The sequence below is a fragment of the Corythoichthys intestinalis genome, chromosome 12 (genome assembly GCF_030265065.1).
Source record: "Corythoichthys intestinalis isolate RoL2023-P3 chromosome 12, ASM3026506v1, whole genome shotgun sequence".
Taxonomy (NCBI): domain Eukaryota; kingdom Metazoa; phylum Chordata; class Actinopteri; order Syngnathiformes; family Syngnathidae; genus Corythoichthys; species Corythoichthys intestinalis.
Window position 1 is genome coordinate 1,294,663 of NC_080406.1, and position 23,228 is coordinate 1,317,890.

Genomic DNA, 23,228 nt, shown 5'->3' on the forward strand with positions numbered 1-23,228 from the left:
AAAAAAAAAAAAAAAAAAAAGCATCCAAACACTTTTCATTTATTTCTGTGGCCTTTTTTTGTGTACATTACCTTGGCGTCTTTCGCATAGTAGAGTGTTCGGCCTCTCAGCTTGAAGTAACGCTTCTTCCACCTCTGGAAGGAGCTGGTCTGTTTCAGTAACAATCCTTCCTTTATGCTCGTCTGCAAGAAAGGTGGAGATAGAAATTAAAAAAAAAAAAAAAAAGCACCAATAGAAAACTTTTAATGGCCTCTTTGGTGGTGCAACACATTTTTTAAGTGCATCTTTCAAAACTCTACTGGTAAACTAAAGGAATTTAAATGATTGCAAAAACACTAAAGTGGACTGTACAGGTACAGTACATTGTGTGAATAAAACATCTGATTTTGAGTCAGACATCCATAAATAATGGAAGCATTGTTGTTATATGTAGCCTTCCCCTAACCCAGTATTTCTCAAATAGTGGGGCGCGCCCCCCCAGGGGGGCGCAGAGCGATGCCAGGGGTGGCGCGTGTGACCTCGGGGAACATGCTTTTTTTTTTTTTTTGCCGTACTAGAATGAAGTGTACTTGCACATCCACTCAGTGGGTGGCAGTGGCGCTCTCATTTTCAAAGTGCGCGCAGTATTTTTGACGTAAGCAAGAGCACACGGAAGAGACTCATGAGGAGCTGGAGAGCTGTGCGCCGTTTTGGAAAGCCGTTTTCCGGCCGGACTCACACAGTGACCCACTGTCTTCGCCGGTTCTCACGTGTCCGCCCGAGAAGTGCCATTTTCGGCTTGGGATCGTCACGACGACCGCCCTCACCAACGGTTCTCCCTCGGCCGCCGAGAATGTGCTTTTTTCGGGCCGTTTGCCTTCTGGCTTTGACATTTAATACAGTGGTAGATGAGGAAAGACCACTGTTTACTGTATCTAAAAATGATTATCGCGGACAGCTGGAAGCCAAATAAATTAAGACGCCATTTAAAGGCATTAGACCCCAATCTCATTGATAAGCCGCTTGGTTGTTTTTCAGCGAAAACGTGCGGAATATAGCCAACAATCGTCCCGCTTTGTCAGTGTTATATCAGTAAACCAGTGAGCACTGTTAGCATGTTCAGTGCAAAAAAAACCCATACCATTGAGAACTGGAGGTGATATTGTGAGCAGCGAGCAGCGAAAATAAAAACTGTCCTTATGTCCAAAGACACTATTTTTTCTTCTATTCAGTTTTGTTTTTTCGGTCAAATTTTTTGGCATATTGTCCTCATGAGTTAATGTTTCTAATCAATTTGAATTTGTTATTATTTACTGATTTTATTTTTCGGTATCAAATGGTAAAAAATGTACCTTGAGTGTATTTTTACAGTTTGGATGTGACTTTTTTTTTTTTTTTTTTTTTTAAATTCAGGCAAAATGACGCGCGTTAAGTCTTTTCTGTTACAAACAAAACAATGTTAATAAAGTTATAATTTATAAGTTGATCTCTGTTATTTTCTTTAATAGAAAAAAAAGATGCAATGTGAGGCAGAGGCAGACGTATAATAGTAATATTATAGACAAATAATACTATTTACAGTAGCGGCAGAGTTTGGGGGGGCGCGAAACATTTACGTCTTCCTTGGGGGGGCGTAACAGAAAATAATTGAGAAGCACTGCCCTAACCCTAATCACTTAACTGACTCCGCCTATGTATTTGATTGACAGCACATGCTTCATTGTGCTGGAAAACAACATTATAAAAAGGCTATTGTGGAAAACAGCATTATGAAATAAAAAAAAAAAATGCTTTGTGAAAAATGCTTTTTATCTCATAAAATATTTTTCACAATACTATGACCTCATTTTTCAATTTAAGGGCCACATGTTATTGATCAAAATTTACCAAAACTTTGGGGTTCCATACTATCAGGCTGTTTCGTCGGATGGATATACACAAGTCACGGCCGACGAAACCTTGATAAATGCGCATTTTTAAAGAGCTCTGGAACACTCAAAAAATGACTTTCATACAGTACTTCCCCTTGCTAAGCGAAATGGTACCTCGGTGTGCGTTTGTGTTGGGGGAATAAAAAAAAAAAAAAAAACACCTTCTCACCAAAACTAGTAAAACTCTTTAAATTGCTATTATGATCAAGGTTCTTTCACCGTTTTTAAGGTCAAATTTAATGCTTTTTAAGACATTTATAAGACCTTAAAAATAAAATTTAAGACCAAAAGCATGTGCAAAAATTTCCAATGAAGAATAAAACTAATAAACAACAACAACAGCAACAAAACCTACCTGAATTTTCAGACTCTAAGGCACAATTGACTGTAAGCCGCCACCCACCAAATTTGACACGAGAACAGCATTTGTTCATAGATAAACCACACCGGACTATAAGCCGCAACCGTCCTCACTGCATTATGAGATATTTACACCAAAAAATATTAACCAGTAACACTTTATTTGACAGCCACATCATAAGACCAAATGAACCACCGTGAAGCTTTCAAACAATTGGCTGAAAAGCTTATTTGCTTCAAGAAGCTTCATTTGGCCATCACTGCTCCCCTGGGGGGGGGGGGGGGGGGGGGACAGTCAACCTTTGTTGCCAGCTGCTGTCGACACTGTTGTCGTCCAACATGCCTCCGAGCATGCATTGCAGTGCTACAGATGTAAATACCAATCAAAATTCATGTTCTGTGCCAATTATTTCTTCAGTTACTGTTCCAGTTGTTTCATTAATTGTTAGTTATGGGATTTAGTAACACCATTATAGTTATAACCTGCCACTGCCATGAGCATTGACGAATGCTTATGACATATGTCATTTTGTGTCATCCGGCAAATGATCTCACTTTTGAATGGACGTAAAAGATCCGAGCTGAATATAAATTGAGTTAGTGACATCATTTGCCGGATGACACTTAATGCCATCTGTCATGAGCATTCATTAATGCCCATAATAGTGTCATGTTATAATTGTGACGGTCTTATGGCAGTCTTGTATAACTCCGCTGTCAAATAAAGTGTTGCCTATAAACCCAAATAAATCAAAAAATAAACCACACTGGACTATAAGCCGCAGGATTCAAACTGAGGGAAAAAAGCAGCGTCTCATAGTATGAAAATTACTGTAGCTCTTTACATCCTTCTGCTGTGAATTGAAATGAGGTTATCACTAGTAGACGTCCAGTCCATTTGATAAGGGAGGGTCGCTGCCATCCCTCCCTCTTCAAACGGATTGGACGTCTATAGCCGTTAGTGGAAGACAATGAGTTCATTTTGGGACATGTCAGGAGATTTTCTGTTGGATTTCAGTCAGTTGGTTTTGGGGCATTTACATGTCACTTCCTGTTGATTTTGGGTTACTGAACAGGAAGTGGCTGGTGAATGTCCCCAGTAGCATAGGAAGTGACTCAAAATCAACAGGAGGTCACCTGTAAATGCCCTAAAATCAAGGGCGTAGGTTTAGTCTCAACATTGGTAGAGGCGAGATAACAGCATAACTTGGACACTTTTTGCTGGGGACGAGACATTAATAACACCAAACAGATTAGCCCTGACCCCCGTTCACCCACATTTCTGACGAATACGAACCCAATTAATTTACAGGCGAAAAGATCAATGCAAAATAAATCTGTAATGACTTATACTAACTGCATATGCAAAAAAAATAAAATAAACATTTGTCTTTTAAGACCACTCAACATTGTCTGTCTAAAGAAATTAAAGATAACTGAAAAACTTCATTAGGGAATAACAAAAACAAATAAAAATGGAGCCTTTCTTCAGGTAAAACAATAATGCTTTTGTCCACAAGCAGAAAAAAAAAAAAAAAAAAAAAAGGAAGCTCCTTTGGGCTGCTTGAAGACCACATAAATAAAATCAAAATGACAATTGGGAAGAAGGTGCTAAACCTTGGTCCACTACATTTCTCACTTTTTAATTCATGTTAAAAGTAGAAAACACACAGAGCAGGACACTTCTCTCTAAGCAGCTTCCTACTCGAATTCTGCAGGTTAGAAAATTCACACTTTAATGTTATGCCAACTCTGATGCAGGTCGGATTTACGGTAGCAAAATTTGTGGTATGTTCCCCACCTCCACAAAATTGACTTTTTGTCTTTTTATAATACTTGCAGTGGCTGCTGGTGCTGCTGGCCCATAAGAAAAAAAACATCTAATATTCCTCCTATTCGAAGGGGGCTTAGGAGGCGGCATGCTATCGACATGTCATATAACTCATCATAGGGCTGGGCGATATGGCCTCAAGTACATATCACGGTAAATTGAGCAGATTTACCTCGATAACGATAAATGACGATAAATTCGCCCAAGCGGACAGTTATATAATTTGAAATTTTGAATCAATGCATTGAATACAAATTAACCGTTTCTCGTTTAATTTATTTACCAGCTTTCAATTTAACAATTGCACATGCAGTCTAAACATTAAGTATAAAAAATATATATTCTAAACAATAAGAATTCTAGTGTGAACATTTATAACAGCTTGTATGACTGTCAATGTTTGCGCGATCCTCAAAATATATTCCATTTCACTCTGCATAATATAAGTCATTTGTACTTATTTTTCTGAATGTATGTTACTTATATCTTTATTATTAAAAAACACAACAAAAAGTAAGTGTTTACATTAACTTCAATTTTAATATACATCCTATGTTCTTAAGTAGTTAAGATTTGGCATTTAGTATGTGAGGAACATATTATAAACTGTAAACTGTATTTTTGCACTGTTAATAACCAATATTTATTACTGAATGCTATCACATGTCACTTTACCTATACCACTGCGGCGGTCTACAAATGGACGCATACTGTAAACTGAAATCTGTTTTTTTGCACTGTTAATAACAAATATTTATTACTGAATGCCGTTATCAAATGTCACCTTACCTATACCACAAGAGTATCACTACTACAAGTCATTAACTCCCAACTGATGCATTTTATATTGTTTTATCATGTGTTGTGTAAATATATATTGCGGAAAAAACAGACAAGACTGAAAAAGCAGTTTCTGCTCTTGCGCTCCTCTTTAAAAGAAACTGCTGTATTTTAAGCCAAAACAACTGTTGTGTTTGATAGAACAATGTCTATATGCTGCCATAGCAGATTAATGGCGCATTAAGCCTCCAAACTATTTTTAATTTGTCCGTTTTACCCTGAAAACCCCCGTTTACAGACGTCGCGCAACCGCTTTTGTTTCAACCCAGCCATAAAACAAAGGTAGTTAATTATATTTATTATTCAAAATGTCTTTAGTTTTTAAGTGTAGAACAGACATGTCCAAGGTGCGGCCCGGGGGCCAAATGCGGCCCGTGGTCAAATTTCATCCGGCCCCCAGCCTCTGTCATAAGATCAATAACGTCTGGCCGGCACACAGACTTAATAAATTAATCAGCAGTACTGCTTACACATTAAATGCTGCTCCTCCTTTACCCACTAAAAGGCAGCAGCCCTCTAAGCAACATTACCCTGTGTGACCCTTGACGTCCAATTTTCTAAAATGGCAACAATCAACAAAAAAAAACAAAAAAAAAAGTTAACTGCGACGGCCGACGCTTCAAGGATAGGTGGAAATTGGACTATTTATTCACTAAAATACGCAACAACTGTGTCCGCCTCATTTGCAAAGAGACAGTCACTGTTTTTAAAGAGTTCAATGTGAGGCGATATTACCAAATAAGACACGCTGACATGTACGACAAGATTACAGGGAAGATACGCAGCGAGAAATTGAAGCAACTTGAAGCACAGCAGCAGTATTTCGCAAGATCCCGAGAGTCGAAAGAGAACGCCACAAAGGCGAGTTGTGAAATTGTTGAAATTATTAGTTAAAAAATAATAATAAAGCAAATGTGACACGCAGAATGGCTTGCTAAAATCTGCTTAAATAATGTTGTTCTACGTAAAGGACGTCAGCCAAGGTCGGCCCCCCACATTTTTACCACACCAAGTCTGGCCCCCTTTGCAAAAAGTTTGGACACCCCGGTGTAGAATCATTAATTGATGTCTCATATTTCGTTTAAAAAAAAAAAAAAAAAAAAAACTTTAAAAAATTATTCACTCACATATTTTAAACTTTTAAACAAATTATGTCACAATGAAAAAAAATGGCGTCTGTAAAAAAAGTCACGGCTATCTACCTCATAACTATCGTTTCATTGTTTTTTTGTTTTTTTTACTGTCGCATTTTCTCCAATATGTTAGATGATAAATAATCGATCCACACAAAGAAATTTTTTTTAAAAAGTTTAAAAGAGTAAATATAGGAAAAAGACAATCTCGACCACTCCTTGATGTCTGCGATTTCTGCATCGCGACCCTTGTAATATTATCATGTTTCACCCATAAAATCCCCCCAAAATCCAGCTGTGGCGATTCATACCGTGTCCATGCTACATGGAGTTTTGGGATCGAAACATGGTAAGTACGCGATAATATCTCATTAAAGTCATGGCGTCTGTAATTCTGCTCTCAGCCCCAGATAGGGTTTTGCTGTTTAAAAAAACGTTTTTTTTTTTTTTTTTTAAATTCCTCATGTTCAAAAATTTTCTTCCCCCATAAAATTGAGATTTTCAACTTTCCAATGATGTATCACACATGCATATCTGACAAATTTGAAATTTGGCCAAATTGGGGGTCTCAGAGCGGAACTTCAAGTCACCTGAGTGTTTTCCGTCATATGTTTTTTTATTTTGCATATTGGAGATTGTACATATTTTTTAATCCATCCTATGCTATTCTATTCTATACTATTCTAGTCTATTATTTTGCAAATCAATGAAAAAATAACAATTTGAATGGAAAACAGTTTTTGTATGTGTTATACAAATAACTGGGCAAAACAGTTTTCTTTGCATTTCAGTAGTTTTGACACCACCACCCCTCCCCCCCAAAAATGAAAAAAATACAAAATAAAATTTCTGGCTCTGTGGCGACCTTCACGTCGGGGAGTTCCGGCAAGAAATTCTAACCACTGTCACCCCTGAAAAAAATAGTGCTGAATTTAGCACTAAAAGGAAAAAATATTTGTTTAGGGTTAGGGTACAGTAACGGACCAAAAAAACGCAATCGATGCAACACTACTGTCCTTCAAAAATAAATGGTCTCTGACACCTCATTATATGATGGCAGAAACATGCAACGCAAACACACGAGCGCACGTGGAAACGATAAAACACGCAGACCGACTCGGGCGCAAAGACACGCTGGCTATTTATAGCGCAGGAAGGCTGTTCTTGGAGGGGGGAATTACGAACGAGACACAGGCCCGAAGCTGACATCCTGCCCACCAGCTGTGTCAACTTAAACACAGAAACACTGCACTGGAATACAAGCTAGTGTGGACCGAATGAGCCTTGGTTGATAGCGTGATGTGAAAAATGTTATATTTGGAAAGATTTAGTATGATAATTAGCTTGAGCTGGATCTTTGAATGAGTTCATCCCTAGTAGACGTCCAATACATTTGAAGCGGGAGGGTAGCAGCGAATGAAGGAGTTCGCTAACACCCTCCCACTTTCTACAAAACACTTAATGGCCTTGGACCAAAATACATGCTTGACTTGTTAGAGTCCTATGAGACATGTAGACCCCTAAGGTCGTCTGGAACCGGTCTTCTGCATGTTCCAAGAACAAGAACCAAGCAGGGTGAGGCAGCATTTAGTTATTATGCTCCTCACCTCTGGAACAAGTTACCCGAACGTCTGAAGTATGCTCAAACTGTTAGCTCTTTTAAATCAGGGCTAAAAACGCTTTTGTTTAGCACTGCATATCTATAACTGTCTATATATTTCAATCTACCTGCTTTCTATTCCTCTTGTTTTTATCTCCATTGCTGATTTCAATTATTATTAGTAATAGTAGTTTTTGTTTTATTTTTATTGTATTTATTTATTTTTATTCTGTGATTAAATGCGATCTTTTGTCTTCGTTTCTACGTTGTGTTGATTTAAATGTTATTTTTATGATCTTCATGTGATGTAAAGCACTTTGAATTGCCTTGTGTTGAATTGTGCTATATAAATAAATTTGCCTTGCCTTGCCTTGCCTTGCCTTGCCTTTCAAATGGATTGGACATCTAGTACTGTCATTGGCAGCCAACAAGTGCCCGATTATGGCTAAAACTAAAAGTGTTCCAAGGTTTTTAAAATTTTCTTGTGTTTTTTTTCTTGGCGGGAGCATATCGATAACCCATTGGTTATAAACCGTGTTGTCACGGATTACTTAAAAAAATTAATTACTGATTACACCTCAAAAAAGTAATCTAGTTACTTTACTGTTGACTTTATTATCAAAGTAACTAAGTTACTTTTTACCAATTTTTCTCCTTTTGCCGCCTCAACATAAAAATAACAGACAAATGTCATCGCGTGTAATTGAGTTTTTCACATAAGGCTTGCATAATCTTTGAGTTAGCGGGGGTTTACTTAGTCGATGGAGTTGATTTCAACCACCATTGACTTGCCCTAGCTTAGCCATTCCGGAGCTCTAAAACTAACAAATAACTGACAAACCACACGAAATTAGTTTAAATCAACTCCAACGACTAATTAAACCCCCGCTAACTCCAAGATTAAGCCTAATGTAAAAAATTCTGAACTTCCCCTTTGAATTAAAGACCGAGCCGTTAAAATGTTGTCTATAAAAGTTGCAAAGTAATAAAACAAACAACAAAAATTAATGAAATGAACAAAAATCCTACAACGTAAAGTTTTCATAATGGGTCAAAATCATTTGCTTAGCCAAAACTACACCACAGGAGGCAAGATGGATATTTAGAGTTTCTTTAAACCTAAGCTCTTTAAAGCTAAGCTAGCAGTTGATTGAACTCGAACAGTGTCAAGATATGTATATATATTTATACAGTATTGGTCAAAAGTTTGGAGACACCTCAAAGGTGGATACTTTGAAGAATGTAGAATACAAAACCTGTTTTCAGTTATTTCACTTTTTTGCCATTCCACACGTTCGTTCATAGTTCTGATGTCTTCAGTGAGAATTTACAATAGTAGTGAAAATATATAAAATGCAAAAATGATTAAGTGTGTCCAAACTTTTGACTTTTGTTTCAGAGTATTCAACATGCTTTTCCCCCGGTCCCACAAATGTAAAACTCCGCCTATGATTACAAAATCTTACTATAAAATGCACATAATTACACATTTTATAAAGGCTGGTTACAAACTGCAGAAGTGCTGACTGTCTCGTCACCTGTCGACTTTGTTTCGAGTTTTTTTGCGTTGTGCTGTAATTCCAAGTGCTTCCTTGTTGAATTGGATATCGAGTTTTTAGCGGTTTTTCTGAGCCAGCGCAGAGTTTGCAAGGCACGGAGATATTTTTGTCATCTTTACTGGACGGATATGTGAAGTAATGGCTGTATCTCCAGTGAGCAAATGCAGCCGTTTGTTGTATCTCCCCGGTTCCTTTACTGTTAGCATCCTGATAGCTAGCAGGCTATGTTGTTGACCGCCGTGGCAGACGGCGCGCGCACAGGCAGCATGGTATTACACGTGAACTGTCCCCCCCCCCGATGAGAAAACGTGAGATGTGATGTCACTCCCATACTCAAGCGCAGTATTTTCTTTTCAAATGCAAAAACAACAGAAAAACAAGCTTCTGCTGTGAATTGGAATGAGTTTAACACTAGTAGACGTTCAATCCGTTTGAAGTGGGAGGGAGTCAATTCAATTCAATTCAATTTTATTTGTATAGCCCTTGATCACAACAAGGTGTCTCAAAGGGCTTTGCAGAGGCAATATGATACACAATCAGAAACAGCAAATGAAGAGACAAAGATGAATAAATAAATTCAAGTCCTGGGTATCCCCCATCCTTAGACCCTTCATGTCGGCAAGGAAAAACTCCAAAAACTCCAGTCTTCGGGAGAAAAATGAGAAACCTTGGGGAGTACCACAGTCAGGAGAGATCCACTCCCAGGACGGATAGACAGGAAGCCCAGGACCGCTAATGGGAATTAGCAAGCGAAGTTACAGTCCGTAAAGATGCAGTGGAGTAAAGGAACAAGATGGGGTCCATCTAGCCAGATGAGACGGGGGTAGCCACGAGGACGTCCATCCAGCTTGGGGTCCGGACAGTCAGGAGGCTGCAGCTGCAGGGATGGCAGCGAATGAACATTCGCTGCCACCCTATGGCCGTCATTGGCAGCCAATGCCAGGCAATGAGGTCATTTTGGGCCATTTAAGGTTATTTACCTGTTGATTTTCACTTACTTCGCCGAAAATCGGACAGAATGACTGCGAATGCTCTGGTTTCGAATTAGCGCTGCAACAATTAATCGATTAACTCGAGTATTCGATTAAAAAGATTCAAATTAAATTTTGCTGCTTCAAGTATTCGTTTAATTAAACCAGTGTTCTAATGGTTTGTTTTGAAAGTGTTTGCATTTATTTTTATTAATTTGGGTGCATACACGGCCTTCTAGTCTACCTCATTTCACACGGCTGAATCAATCTGCTCTCTGTTTAGACCAACATAAGCTAAGTTTTTGTTTGAGCTAATGTTTTTTTGAATGCATTTGTAATTTAGTTTAAAGGTATATTTAGCCATTTTTTTGTGGGAATATATGTCATTTGTTAAGAGCATTGTAAAAAAGCGTTAGCATTTTATAGCATTCAAGCAAGGGGACTTTTGCTAAGTTAGCAAATTGTTCTTTTGTTGTACATATATCCTCTTTTTTTATATATATATAAATACCGTGTGAGGCTCAGCTCAGGTAAACATTTTTTTATGTTTCTTATCCGATTACTCGAATATTTGAATACTAAAATAATCGATAGCTGCAGCCCTATTTCGAATGAACGAACGTTGGCAGTCTAAATGGATTGGGTGTCGAGCACCATCAATGGCAGCCTTAGTTACCTGAGACACTATTATGGTGGAAGATTTTGGTAGCAACTTGTCGGTCCCTTTTTTTTCTGTTTTTAAACATTGACACCTTTTTAAAACGATATCTCGATTCTTGGCAGGAGCATATCGATAACCTTTTGGGATACAAACGATATATCAGCATTACGATATATTGTCACACCCCTATTACTGAAAGAAAGTAATCAGATTCGTTACTGACAACACTGGTTATAAAGTATCGCAACATGTCCTCATTTCGACATATTGTCACACCCCTAATTTTTTTATGGATTGGCCGCGGCTCGGCAGCTGGACGTTAAAGGAGCGGGAAATGAGTCCATCTTGGGGAAATGGGCCTGAATATGGTAAAATCCCAGTTCCCTGACTTATGACACAAATGCAGCAATGAGCTGTGTTGTCAGACAGCTCTCCTGGGATGAGTGGGCATGTGGCAAGACCGCAATAAGTCACGATGTGATCAAATCTGCTCATTTGGAGAGCGCCTTGAATAGCAAAGCGATTGTCATTGAATCATCAACTGCAAAGATGACAAACTTCAACAGGCACTCATTTTGACTTATGCATGAAACTGTGTAAAAGTGTGAAATTGGATGATAGGTCAAGTTTAAAGGTGCTATAAAATACTACAGCAAGTGACTTTAAAATGATAGCAGAGCATATTTCTTTCTTTCTTTCTTTCTATGAGCTGTCACCATACTCAACTCAAGTTTGCACTGCAAATGCCACAACATTGTCACATCCATCTCACCAAGTACTATGTTCTCAGACATCCGTCTCAATCTGGGTACTGCATTATTGCATATGCAATATTTGCACAGTTACATAATTACATTTTGCACTGTTGCATCAATATGTATGCACAAACTGTCATTTGCAGGTCAGCCATCTGCCTCCTTGTATGAGAACTGTAAATTGTCATATATGCATTGTTACGCTGTTATATTACCACTAGATCACCACTTGCTGCTATGCACTCTTTGACTTTATTCCCTATCTGTGTAACCTATGTTTTTATATGAGCCTTATTGTACTTTTATTTTCGTTTTATTTGGAGCACGTCTTGGGCGTCGCCGGAAATATTTCACTGGGGCACGTGCTCCAGGATTGATCTACAGTGCCCCAGTATAAATTTCACCAGTAAAAAAAATAAAAAAATAAAACACTGGAGTTTTAAGTCTTCATAGCATAATCTGCAGAATGGGCCTATCTAATATTCACTCCAAATACACAACCTGCACATGGCTCTTTAATAAGGTAATGTGTGCGTGTAACTTTGGCTGTGATAGGCATATGAGTTATACTTCCGCAAAGCACTTTCAGGAGATACGCTGCTAGCCATAAGTATTGGCATCCCTACAATTCTGTCAGATAATGCTCCATTTCTCCCAGAAAATGATTGCAATTACAAATGCTTTGGTAGTAATATCTTCTTTAATTTTGCTTGCATTGAAAAAACACAAAAGAGAATGGAGACAAAAATCATTATCATTTTACACAAAACTCCAAAAATGGGCCGGACAAAAGTATTGGCACCCTCAGCCTACCGTATTTTTCGGACTATAAGTCGCACTGGAGTATAAATCGCACCAGCCATAAAATGCCCAACGAAGAGGAAAAAAACACTGGAGTATAAGTCGCATTTTTGGGGAAAATTTACTTGATAAAATCCAACACTTAAAGCAGATATGTCATCTTGAAAGGCAATTTAAAATAAAAATACAATCGAGAACAACATGCTGAATAAGTAACCAGTATGATAATGTTACATGATGCATGAACAAGAAACTGCGAACGTGGCTGATATGTTAATGTAACATAGCTATTAAGCGTTATTCAGATAACTATAGAATAAAGAACATGCTAACAAGTTTACCAAACCATCAGTGTCACTCCAAAAAAACCAAAATAACATGTGAAATGATATCATAATGTGTTAATAATTTCACACATAAGTCGCTCCTGAGTCGCACCCCCAGCCAAATTATGAAAAAAACTGCGACTTATAGTCCGAAAAATACGGTAATACTTGGTAGCACTGCACAACCTTTAGACAAGATAACTGCAAACAACTGCTCCCGGTATCCACCAATGAGATTCTTACAATTCTCTGCTGGAATATTAGACCATTCTTCTTTGGCCAACTGCTCCAGGTCTCTGAGATTTGAAGGGTGCCATTTTCAGATCTCTCCACAGGTGTTCGATGGGATTCAGGTCTGGCCACTTTAGAAGTCTCCAGTGCTTTCTCTCAAACCGGTTTCTAGTGCTGTTGGGATCATTGTCCTGTTGGAAGACCCATGACCTCTGAGGGAGACCCAGCTTTCTCACACTGGGCCCTACATTAGGCAGCAAAATTTGTTGGTAGTCTTCAGACTTCATAATGCCATGCACACGGTCAAGCAGTCCAGTGCCAGAGGCAGCAAGCAACCCCAAAACATCAGGGAACCTCCGCCACGTTTGACTGTGGGGACCGTGTTGTTTTCTTTGAAGACCTCGTTGTTTTCCTGTAAACTCTATGTTGATGTCTTTTCCCAAAAAGCTCTACTTTTGTCTCATCTAACCAGAGAACATTCTTCCAAAATGTTTTTGGCTTTCTCAGGTAAGTTTTGGCAAACTCCAGCCTGGCTTTTTTATGTCTGTGTCCGAAGTGGGGTATTCCTGGTTATAGAGTCCTTTTTCATGCAGATGCCGACGGATTCTACGGGTCGACACTGTTGTACCCTCGGACTGCTGGACAGCTTGAACTTGTTTGGATGTTAGTCGAGGTTCTTTATCCAGCATCCCACAGTTCTTTGGTCTTCTTTCTTTTCTCCATGCTCAATGTGGTACACACAAGGACACAGGACAGAGGTTAAGTCGACTTTATTCCATTTTAACTGGCTGCACGTGTGATTTAGTTACTGCCACCACTTGTTATGTGCCACGGGTAAGGAACAGGTGCTGTTAATTACACTGATTAGAGAAGCATCACATGATTTTTCAAAGGGTGCCAATACTTTTGTGAATGATAACTGCACGTTTTTTTTTTTTTTTTTGCTTTTAACCAAGAATCGAGACTGTTTTACGTCTATATCTATAAAGAATTGGGCAATTTAAGCATTTATTCACAAGAATTTTCACCGGAAAAGCTGTTTACATATGGCGGCCGCCACACTGACTGACAGACTAGCATCGGACTTCGACATATTAACGTTCCATAAATGCTAACTGCACGTTTTTTTGCTTTTAACCAAGATTCAAGACTGTTCTATGTCCATATCTATAAAGAATTCAGGGATTTAAGCATTGAGTCTGCTGAGCCATTCCTCTGTCACAAAGCACTAGGCCTGCAGCAATTGATAATTTTAGTTGTCGATTAATCGATGAACTAGTTGGTTCGAATAATCAGATAAGGAACATGAAAAATTAAAATACCTGAGCTTAGCCTCAAACGGTATAAAATTTTTTTTTTTTTTAATGAGGATCTAAAACAAAAGAGCAATTGGTTAACTTGCATAGCAAAAGTCCGCTAGCTTAAATGCTATAAAATGCTGACGTTTTTTTTACAATGCTCTTAACAAATAGTTCGGACACATATTCCCACAAAAAACGGCTAGATATACCTCTAAACTAAATACGAATGCATTAAAAAACATTCGCTCAAACAAAAACTTAGCTTACGTTGGTCTTAACAGGGAGCAGTTGGATTCAGGCCGACCCGAGGGCAGTGTATCCACCCCAATCAATTAAACGAAATGCAAGCACTTTCCAAATAAAATATTACAACGCCACTTTAATTAAACGAATATTCGAAGCAACAATTTTTTTTTTAATTCGAATATTTGTTTCTAATCGAATACTCGAGTTAGTCGATTAATCGTTGCAGCACTACAAAGCACTCACAGGTGGACACTCTTTGAGCTTCCTCCTCACTGAAAGACCAGCATCTTCCACAGTTTTTCCACATGTTCACATTTTCACATGCTCATGATTTCATAGCACCTTCATTTATTCTGCCCCTGAGACTCTTTTATCAGTTCAGTATCTCATCTTTGAAGGCAGTTGCAGCCTCTACTGTGTTTTCCCTTGCAGAGAGATGAGTGGATGGATTAGGATCAGTTTTTTTTTTCTTAAAGCAAACTCATTAATCAGATAGGCTCCGCAGGGACTCGTAATTGGCTTGGCACACAGAGCTTTAAGGTAAGACACTGGGGGCCATTAGCGTAATGGAGTCTGTTGTTGACCGCGGTTAGGACAAACCCAAGTTCATAGACGGTCAATGCAACCGACTACCTCGGTAAACGGCCAGTCTGCGTCTTGTCAGAAGAAACAAATGCGAGCTTTCCGCTGACCAATCTACAGCTGCTGGATCCATTTGAAGCACTGTGCCTTTTGTCCATTGTGTCCGCTTGTTTGTGTGCAGTAGTCGTGCGTGTGGGCGGAAGTTGCACCGCGCTCAGGTTACTCATTTCTTTTCCGCAACAGGACACGAACGCTGTATCGCAATTTAGCTGAAGAGCGGGCCGGCCGGCCAGCGAACGGCTATTTAAAGATCACTTCTGGCCTACTTGGCAACAGGAAGGAGATGGAGACAAGGAAAGGAACTATGGAGGCCAAGGAGAAAGGAGAAAATAGAATATCCAATTAGAATTGAAGTCATTTGTGCTGCCGGAAGAAGTTTTGCAATTTGAGGAGTATTTCAACCTATTTTTTAATGAACTTGAATGGACATGTTTTGTCCAATTGAACAAAATACATAGTATATTGTCTAAGGGTGTGACAATATAGCGAAATGGTGACTTACCTTGTATCCCAAAAGGTTATCCATATGCTATAGCCAAGAATCAATACACTATATCATTTTCAAAAGGTTTCACGATATGAAAAGGGAAAAAAAGGAAATAACAGGTTGCTACCAAAATCTTTCTGTGTTAGCTCATTGGCTGCTCAAAGATTGATTCAAATGGATTGGATGTCTAGCGCTGTCAATGGCAGCCAACAAGTTAAAAAAAAACAAAAACAAAAAACTTGTTCCTCCTCTGGCCAAAGTACAGAGCCCCTAAAGGGACATCGACAGACATAAAATACATTTAAGCAATCTGGTGCGCACCAGAAACTTTCTGGTAAAAATTAGCATAAGCACATTAGCCATTTGTTGCATTGTTGCAATTGGCTAACATGTACAGCAAAAGTCCGCTAGCTTAAATCCTATAAAGCGTTCATGTTTAAAACATTTGGCTAACGTGCATAACAGAAGTCTACTAGCTTAAATGCCATATAATGCTAATGTTTACCAGATAGTTTCTGGTGTGCACCAGAAACTATCTGGTAAACATTAGCATTATATGGCATTTATGCAAGCGGACTTCTGTTATGCACGTTAGCCAATTGTTGCTTTGTTGCAATTGGCTAACTTGCATAGCATGCTATATAATACTAATGGTTACCAGATAGTTTCTGGTGTGCACCAGATAGTTTATGATGCGCATCAGATTGTTTCTAGTGTGCACCAGAAACTATCTAGTAAACATTAGTATTATATAGCATTTAAGCTAGCGGACTTTTGCTGTCCAAGTTAGCCAATTGAAACAATGCAACAGCAGACAGCTTTTTGACCGAGCCATGATTCACATCAGACAATGTTTCTCATCAAAACATTTCTTACCAGGTGTGTGTTTTATAGTGGGCAGAGCAGCTTTAAACCACTCATCAGTGATATGGCACACACCTGACTTAAAATGTTTGGTAAAAATTGGTTTCAATTTCTCTTTAAGTCTCCTTAGGCAGAGGGTTCACTTAGGTGAGGTTCATACTACAGGTCTCAATGCACAAATCCGATTTTTTTCCAGATCTGTTTTTTTGACCTGCCCGTTCAGACTGCCTTTGTCCATTGGGACCGTTCAAGTATCACACATGCGCACTAATTCGCAGTCCGTAATGCACTCAGTAAAGAGACCCGCATGCGCAGAAGCATCAAAACAAATGACCACACATGCTAGCAGTATGTCATTCCAGAGTGATCGTATTTTGATTTCCAAAAAGAGGACACAAATAACAGATATTAATAATCCCCGTATTGACTTATATTCAGAGTTTATATGGACTGATAGAGTGAATACACGCACACACATGAGCCTTGACGTGTGTGCGTGAAATGACTTGGGTGCGTCAGTTTGCCCCGACTCGGCCATGTGTGCAATAATGAAATATTGCTCATTCGGCGCACAGAATGAAAATCAAAAATCGTAATGCTTATTCTTTTCTTCATTTTATTATTTTTTTTATGACCGTGGTCAAGCCCGTTTTGTGCTTAAAAGCAGAGTTCAAGCCAGGCGCTAATGGCTGCCGTCCTCCGTGCCTCTTGCTCTTTGCGGGCGTAATTGCTGCATGAAATCCGATTTGGGAGTCTTGACAGTTCAGACCGCCGGTCACGTCCTGAAAAAATGTGGCCCAGATCGGATTTCAACCACATACGAAAGTGACCCAGATCAGATTTAAAATGGTCCACTTGTATGCGACTTGACCCGTTCAGACCGTCAAGTTAATGCCTGACTCGAGTCGGAAAAACACGAAAAAATCGGATACATGCATTAAGACCTGTAGTATGAACCTAGCCTGACTTATTTTCCCCCTTCTGTCATTGTTTGCATGCTATCCTCATTAAAATATGAAAACCTATACATGTTTGGGTGATTTTAGTTAAAGCAGACACTATATTTTCATCTGTGTGATTTTGACAAAGAAAATGTAAGAAATTCCAAAAGGTTCAGATACTTTTTCATACCACTTTAATTTAGGAAAAACACTCAGGAATTTTATTTTATATTCACATTTAATGCTCTTTGGAAAGTGCAATCTTAGCAAGCCTGTTTTACATCTCCTAAAATATTATTCTGCAACGCATTAAATGTTCCTAATCGAATACCCGATTGTTCGAACTAACTAGTTAATAGATTAATCGACTATCAAAAATAATTGATAACTGCAACCCTACAAGAACATGACTCGGAAATGCTCCAAAATGATTAAGAAATGATGCACGGGAAGTGACCCTTGCATGCATTTCTTCCAGAAATTGCATCTTCTAGTTGATTTTAGATATATGGGTCTGCACATTTCAGGTGGATTGAAATTCCTTCCGTTTCCTGTTATGAGGCTATGATCTTTTTTTTCTTTTCTCCATGACTGTTATTTACACACGGTGAGGAAACCTTTCAGATGGTCAGTGAACCGAAGTGTTCCCTGACAAATTTTGCGCAGCTTCTTCTGATATTATAGCATCTATTTATCCCTCTAAATTGTACCGGATTTGATAGTTGAATTCATGAGAAGACCCAGGGAGCATCTATTTAAAAACAGATTTAGATTTACAGCAGTATTTTTCACGGGCTCCAATTTGGGCGATGACTTTATATGACTCGAGAGTGTCTCGGGCCCTCTTCGATTGCGGTCGCGAGCGAGCGGCGAAGAAAGCCTTATAGGGAAATCCACATTGGAGGTATTTCACCTTAATCCAGGAATTTGGAATCAGGGGTGTTCGTGGAAAACAGAGCAAGGGAATTACCATAACATTGGCTGACGACTGTTTTCACTTTTTTCTGTCGGAACAAGACAACATCATGAGCTTTTCACTTCAACAATAGGATGCTATCCAATTTAAGAGGAACATTACTCAAATATAGAGGTGGGTGGTAAGGCGTTACATTTACTCTGTAATGCAAATCCCTATTGTAATGCAAAGGATTTTTATATTATTTCCTCTCCTCGGTAAATGAAAATGGCCAATTTCGAGGCCTGAACATGCTCGAAAACTCACCAAAATTTGCACATATGTGGCTTCGCGTAAATTTAGATTATTTTGCAAGGTTGCGAAAAAATGTAACAAAATGCTTAATGGCACCCCCTTAAATTTTTTTTAAAAAATCCTCTCCATTTAGGTTTTTTTCAACGTAGAGCTATGAAATTTGGGGAGTCGATACATTGTACAAAACTGCTCCAAAAAGCCTCTTGCACCCATATTCCAAACCCAACAGAAAATGGATTGAAGGTGAATTTTTTTATCCATTAACAGGGTGCATATTTGAGACCTTGGTGCCTAGAGTGTTAGGTGGATCCTCCTCAAAATTGGTGAGAATGTTCATGAGACATATGAGATCTTAAGTCGTCAAAACCATGAGTTTTTATTCACGGGCCGGACCTGGGCAGGGTGCCAAAGTCGGCCATTTTTTTGGCAAAACACCAAATTCAGAAAATGATTAATAACTCCCTCATACAAGTTTCAATTTTTTATATGTCTGGCATGTATGTGAGGTATCCCAGCCTGAACACAACTGCATTGAAATATTACCCATTAGGCCCGGCGCCCCCTAGTGGTGTCACCTTACACGGGAATTTCCCGGGATATGTGTGTGAAAAGGTCTTTTAAGATATCTGGGTTTAAAAAAAAAAAACAACAACTTTTAAACAAGATTTTAATTTTTCAAAACATATTAGCAAATTGGAACATAAGTGTAATTTTAAGTAGGGCTGTCAAAATTATCGCGTTAACGGGTGGTAATTAATTTTTTAAATTAATCATGTTAAAATATTTGGCGCAATTAATGCACATGCCCGGCTCAAACAGACTAAAATGACAGTACAGTGTAATGTCTGCTTGTTACTGGTTTTTCTGGTGTTTGGCGCCCTCTGCTGGCGTTTGGGTCCAACTGATTTTATGGGTTAGTACTAGGGTTGTTCCGATCATGTTTTTTTGCTCCCGATCCAATCCCAATCGTTTTAGTTTAGGTACAGTGCTGCTCGAAAGTTTGTGAACCCCACAGCGATGGTCAGATTTTTTGTAAAAAAAACTAAAATAACCTTATTAAATGTTAAGTTATACCCAAATCCACAATACTGACATTCCAAATAATGGACTGAAACAAAAGAAATAGTTATATTGTCATTCTTTATTTAACAAAAGTGGTTGATTTAAGAAAAACTCAGATATCATGTGTGCAAAAGTATGTGAACCCCTTCAGTTAATAGGATATTGCGCCTCCTTTTGCAGAGATTACCTCAACCAAACGGTTTCTGTAGTGACTAATCAGCCTCTCACATCTACTTTGGGGGATTTTTGCCCATTCTTCCTTGCAGAACGCAGTCAGTTGAGAGAGGTTTGATGGGCGTCTGGCATGAACTGCTCGCTTCAGGTCCCGCCACAGCATTTCAATGGGATTTAGGTCAGGACTTTGACTGGGCCAGTCCAGAACACGAATCTTCTTCTTTTTCAGCCATTCCTTGGTTGTATTGCTGGAATGCTTTGGATCATTATCATGTTGCATGATCCACCTTCTGCCAAGCTTTAACTTCAAAACAGATGGCGTCAGGTTATGTTCTAGGATTTGAAAATATTCCTCAGAATTCATGATTCCCTGGACTATGTGGAGTTGTCCAGGTCCTGAGGATGAAAAGCAAGCCCAGATCTTGACATTCCCACCTCCATGCTTCACTGTTGGGAGAAGGTTCTTTTGGTGGTATGCAGTGTTGACTTTTCGCCAGACATGGCGGTTTTGGTTGTGACCAAACAGTTCAATTTTGCACCTACATCAGTTGATGAAAACTCTTTTTAATTTAGTCTCGACAACACAACTGTTAAAAAAACAAAAAAAAACTACTGAATTGATTGATTAGGAAATCAGGTTGAAATAATAGAAAATTCCAAAATGTTGAGGGGGTTCACAAACTTTTGAGCAGCACTGTATCTGCCGATCCCGATATTTCCCGATCCGATTGCTTTTTTTTGCTCCCGATTCAATTCCAATCATTCCCGATCATTTTTCCCGATCATAAACATTTTGGCAATGCATTAAGAAAAAAATGAATAAAACTCGGACGAATATATACGTTCAACATACAGTACATAAGTACTGTATTTGTGTATTATGACAATAAATCCTCAAGATGGCATTTACATTATTAACATTCTTTCTGTGAGAGGGATCCACAGATAGAAAGACTTGTGACTTTGTATATTGTGACTAAATATTGCCATCTAGAGTATTTGTTGAGCTTTCAGTAAATGATACTGCAGCAATTCAACCCAAATGCATGATGGGAAGTGGAACCATGACTGTGCGTAGTGATACCAATTGATATATCTCTCTGCGTTGGGAAATAAAATAGGGTGTTAAGAAAAAGATCAATTACTACTTTGCTTCCCCACATTGCTTCCCATGATATTTCTAATCATAGGAAGAGGGATTGTAAGGCTTTAGCCAATTAAAGAAAGGCTTCAAAGGCTGGCAAACTTCACTCTACTCATTTTGCGTTGCCTTTTATTTCTCTGTATAGGTAAAACAGCGTTATTACAGACTGTGAGTGAGAGGGTCGTGCAGCGCATGCATTAATTGTGTCGAATATTTTAATGTGACACATTTTTTAATAAATTAATTGCCACCGTTATCTAGATATTTTTGATAACCCTACCTTAAGCTTAAACTAAAGACTCTGGATGAATGTAACATACTATATCTGTAACGTAAAATACAATTAGAAAACGATTTAATTTATTAAAAAAAAATATATATATTAATAAAAGGCATGGCCGATATTTTTTTGCCGATTCCGATACTTTGAAAATGACGTGATCGGACCCGATCGATCGGGACATCTCTAGTTAGTACCATGAGTGAGCATGGTGTAATTGTTGACATCAACAATGGCGAGCTACTAGTTTATTTTTTGATTGAAAATTTTATTAAAACGAAAACATTAAGAGGGGTTTTAATATAACATTTCTATAACTTGAACTAACATTTATCTTTTAAAAACTACAAGTCTTTCTATCCATGGATCTTTTTAACAGAATGTTAAATCCATCTTGTTGATTTATCGTTATAATAAACAAATACAATACTTATGTACAGTATGTTCAATGTATATATCCGTCTTGTGTCTTTTCTTTCCATTCCAACAATAATTTACAGAAAAATATGGCATATTTTAGAGATGGTTTGAATCGCGATTAATTACGATTAATTCATTTTTAAGCTGTAATTAACTCAATTAAAAATTTTAATCGTTTGACAGCCCTATTTGTAATGTGTAAGTAATCCACGAAAGAAACAAGTCATTTAAGCTCTAGCTACATTAGCTTTACTGTTTGGGTCATAGAAACAACACAAAGATGTTAGTAAAGTAGGTAAACAATTAGGGGGGGAAGAATTTTTTTTTTTATTACTTACAAAGGTTTTGTATCGCTCTCCAAATTCAAAGCAAATGTCCACAAAGAGAAGATCATTAGTAGAGGAGTCCCACTACGAACGTGTGTTCCCTCCCGTTCACCCGAAGCAGCTGTCTTCATGACGCCATCGCCAGCTACCAAGGACATGGTTGTCTGTGGCAACCCAAGAACCGGAAGCTGGACATACAGGGGACGGTCGCACGGGAAAAGTGGACATGCATGTGCCCCACATGCACACATACTGTCCAGAGCTGAGCAAACAATCCGGTGGAACAACACTCTCTTGACCACACGGACACATGATCCATTAGCAACGCTCAGCATACACACGCAAAGCTAAAACAACCCCACTGACCCACACAGCAGTAACTTTGTGTTAACACAATGCGCTTGCTAAGCAGCGGAAGCATTCGATGTCACCCCTTTTGCCTCAGAAATCATTTCAATGATGCAAAATATTTGAAACCTGTGAAATTGAACATGCCCTGAAGTTACACAATTTAGAATATAAGCAGAGTCAACAAGTATTCAATAAAGGCAAAATCCCCAAATCTCTAACTGATAAGGATGTCCCCGATTGAACAAAAATCGGGCCCGACCGTGTCATTTTCAGAGGTTCGGAATCGAATGAAAACCATCCTTTTTTTCAAATGTATTTACCGTATTTTTTGGACTGCAAGTCACATTTTTTGTTTCATAGTATTGTCAGGGGTGCGACTTATACTCCAGAGCGACTTATGTGTGAAATTATTAACTAGGGATGTCCCGATCTGATCACGTGATCAGAAATCGGGCCAATCAGGCCATTTTTTTGACGACTGGAATCAGGTGAAAACCATTGGGTTTTTAATTTACACCAGAGGTGATGGAACTGCGGACATCGGTCCGGTTCCGGACCCCCAAGCCACCTGGACCGGATCTCAAGCTGTCCGGACTAATACACGTTGCAACAACAAAAATTATTTTTTTCTGTGGGCTTGCAGAGCGAAGGTGGGCAACAAACAAAAACCTTAGTGGTGACGCGCGTGAGACAGCCAATGGGAGTGAAGCATTTGAAAGTTATTTTTAGAACAGTATGTCTCACACTATTATTCACACTATGATACGATGTGTGAATAAACTAAACTAAACTAAACTAAACA

General features: G+C 38.6%; 1 protein-coding gene across 7 annotated transcripts in view; it reads right to left on the reverse strand.

Annotated features, from left to right (window-relative positions):
- Positions 1-23,228, reverse strand: part of dgkh (diacylglycerol kinase, eta) — a 113,806-nt gene that overhangs the window by 81,767 nt on the left and 8,811 nt on the right. For all 7 annotated transcript variants that reach the window (XM_057852043.1, XM_057852046.1, XM_057852044.1 and 4 more), the window contains exon 3: positions 72-182. In XM_057852043.1, coding sequence (XP_057708026.1) covers positions 72-182 — 111 coding nt within the window. The remainder of the gene's footprint in view (positions 1-71; positions 183-23,228) is intronic.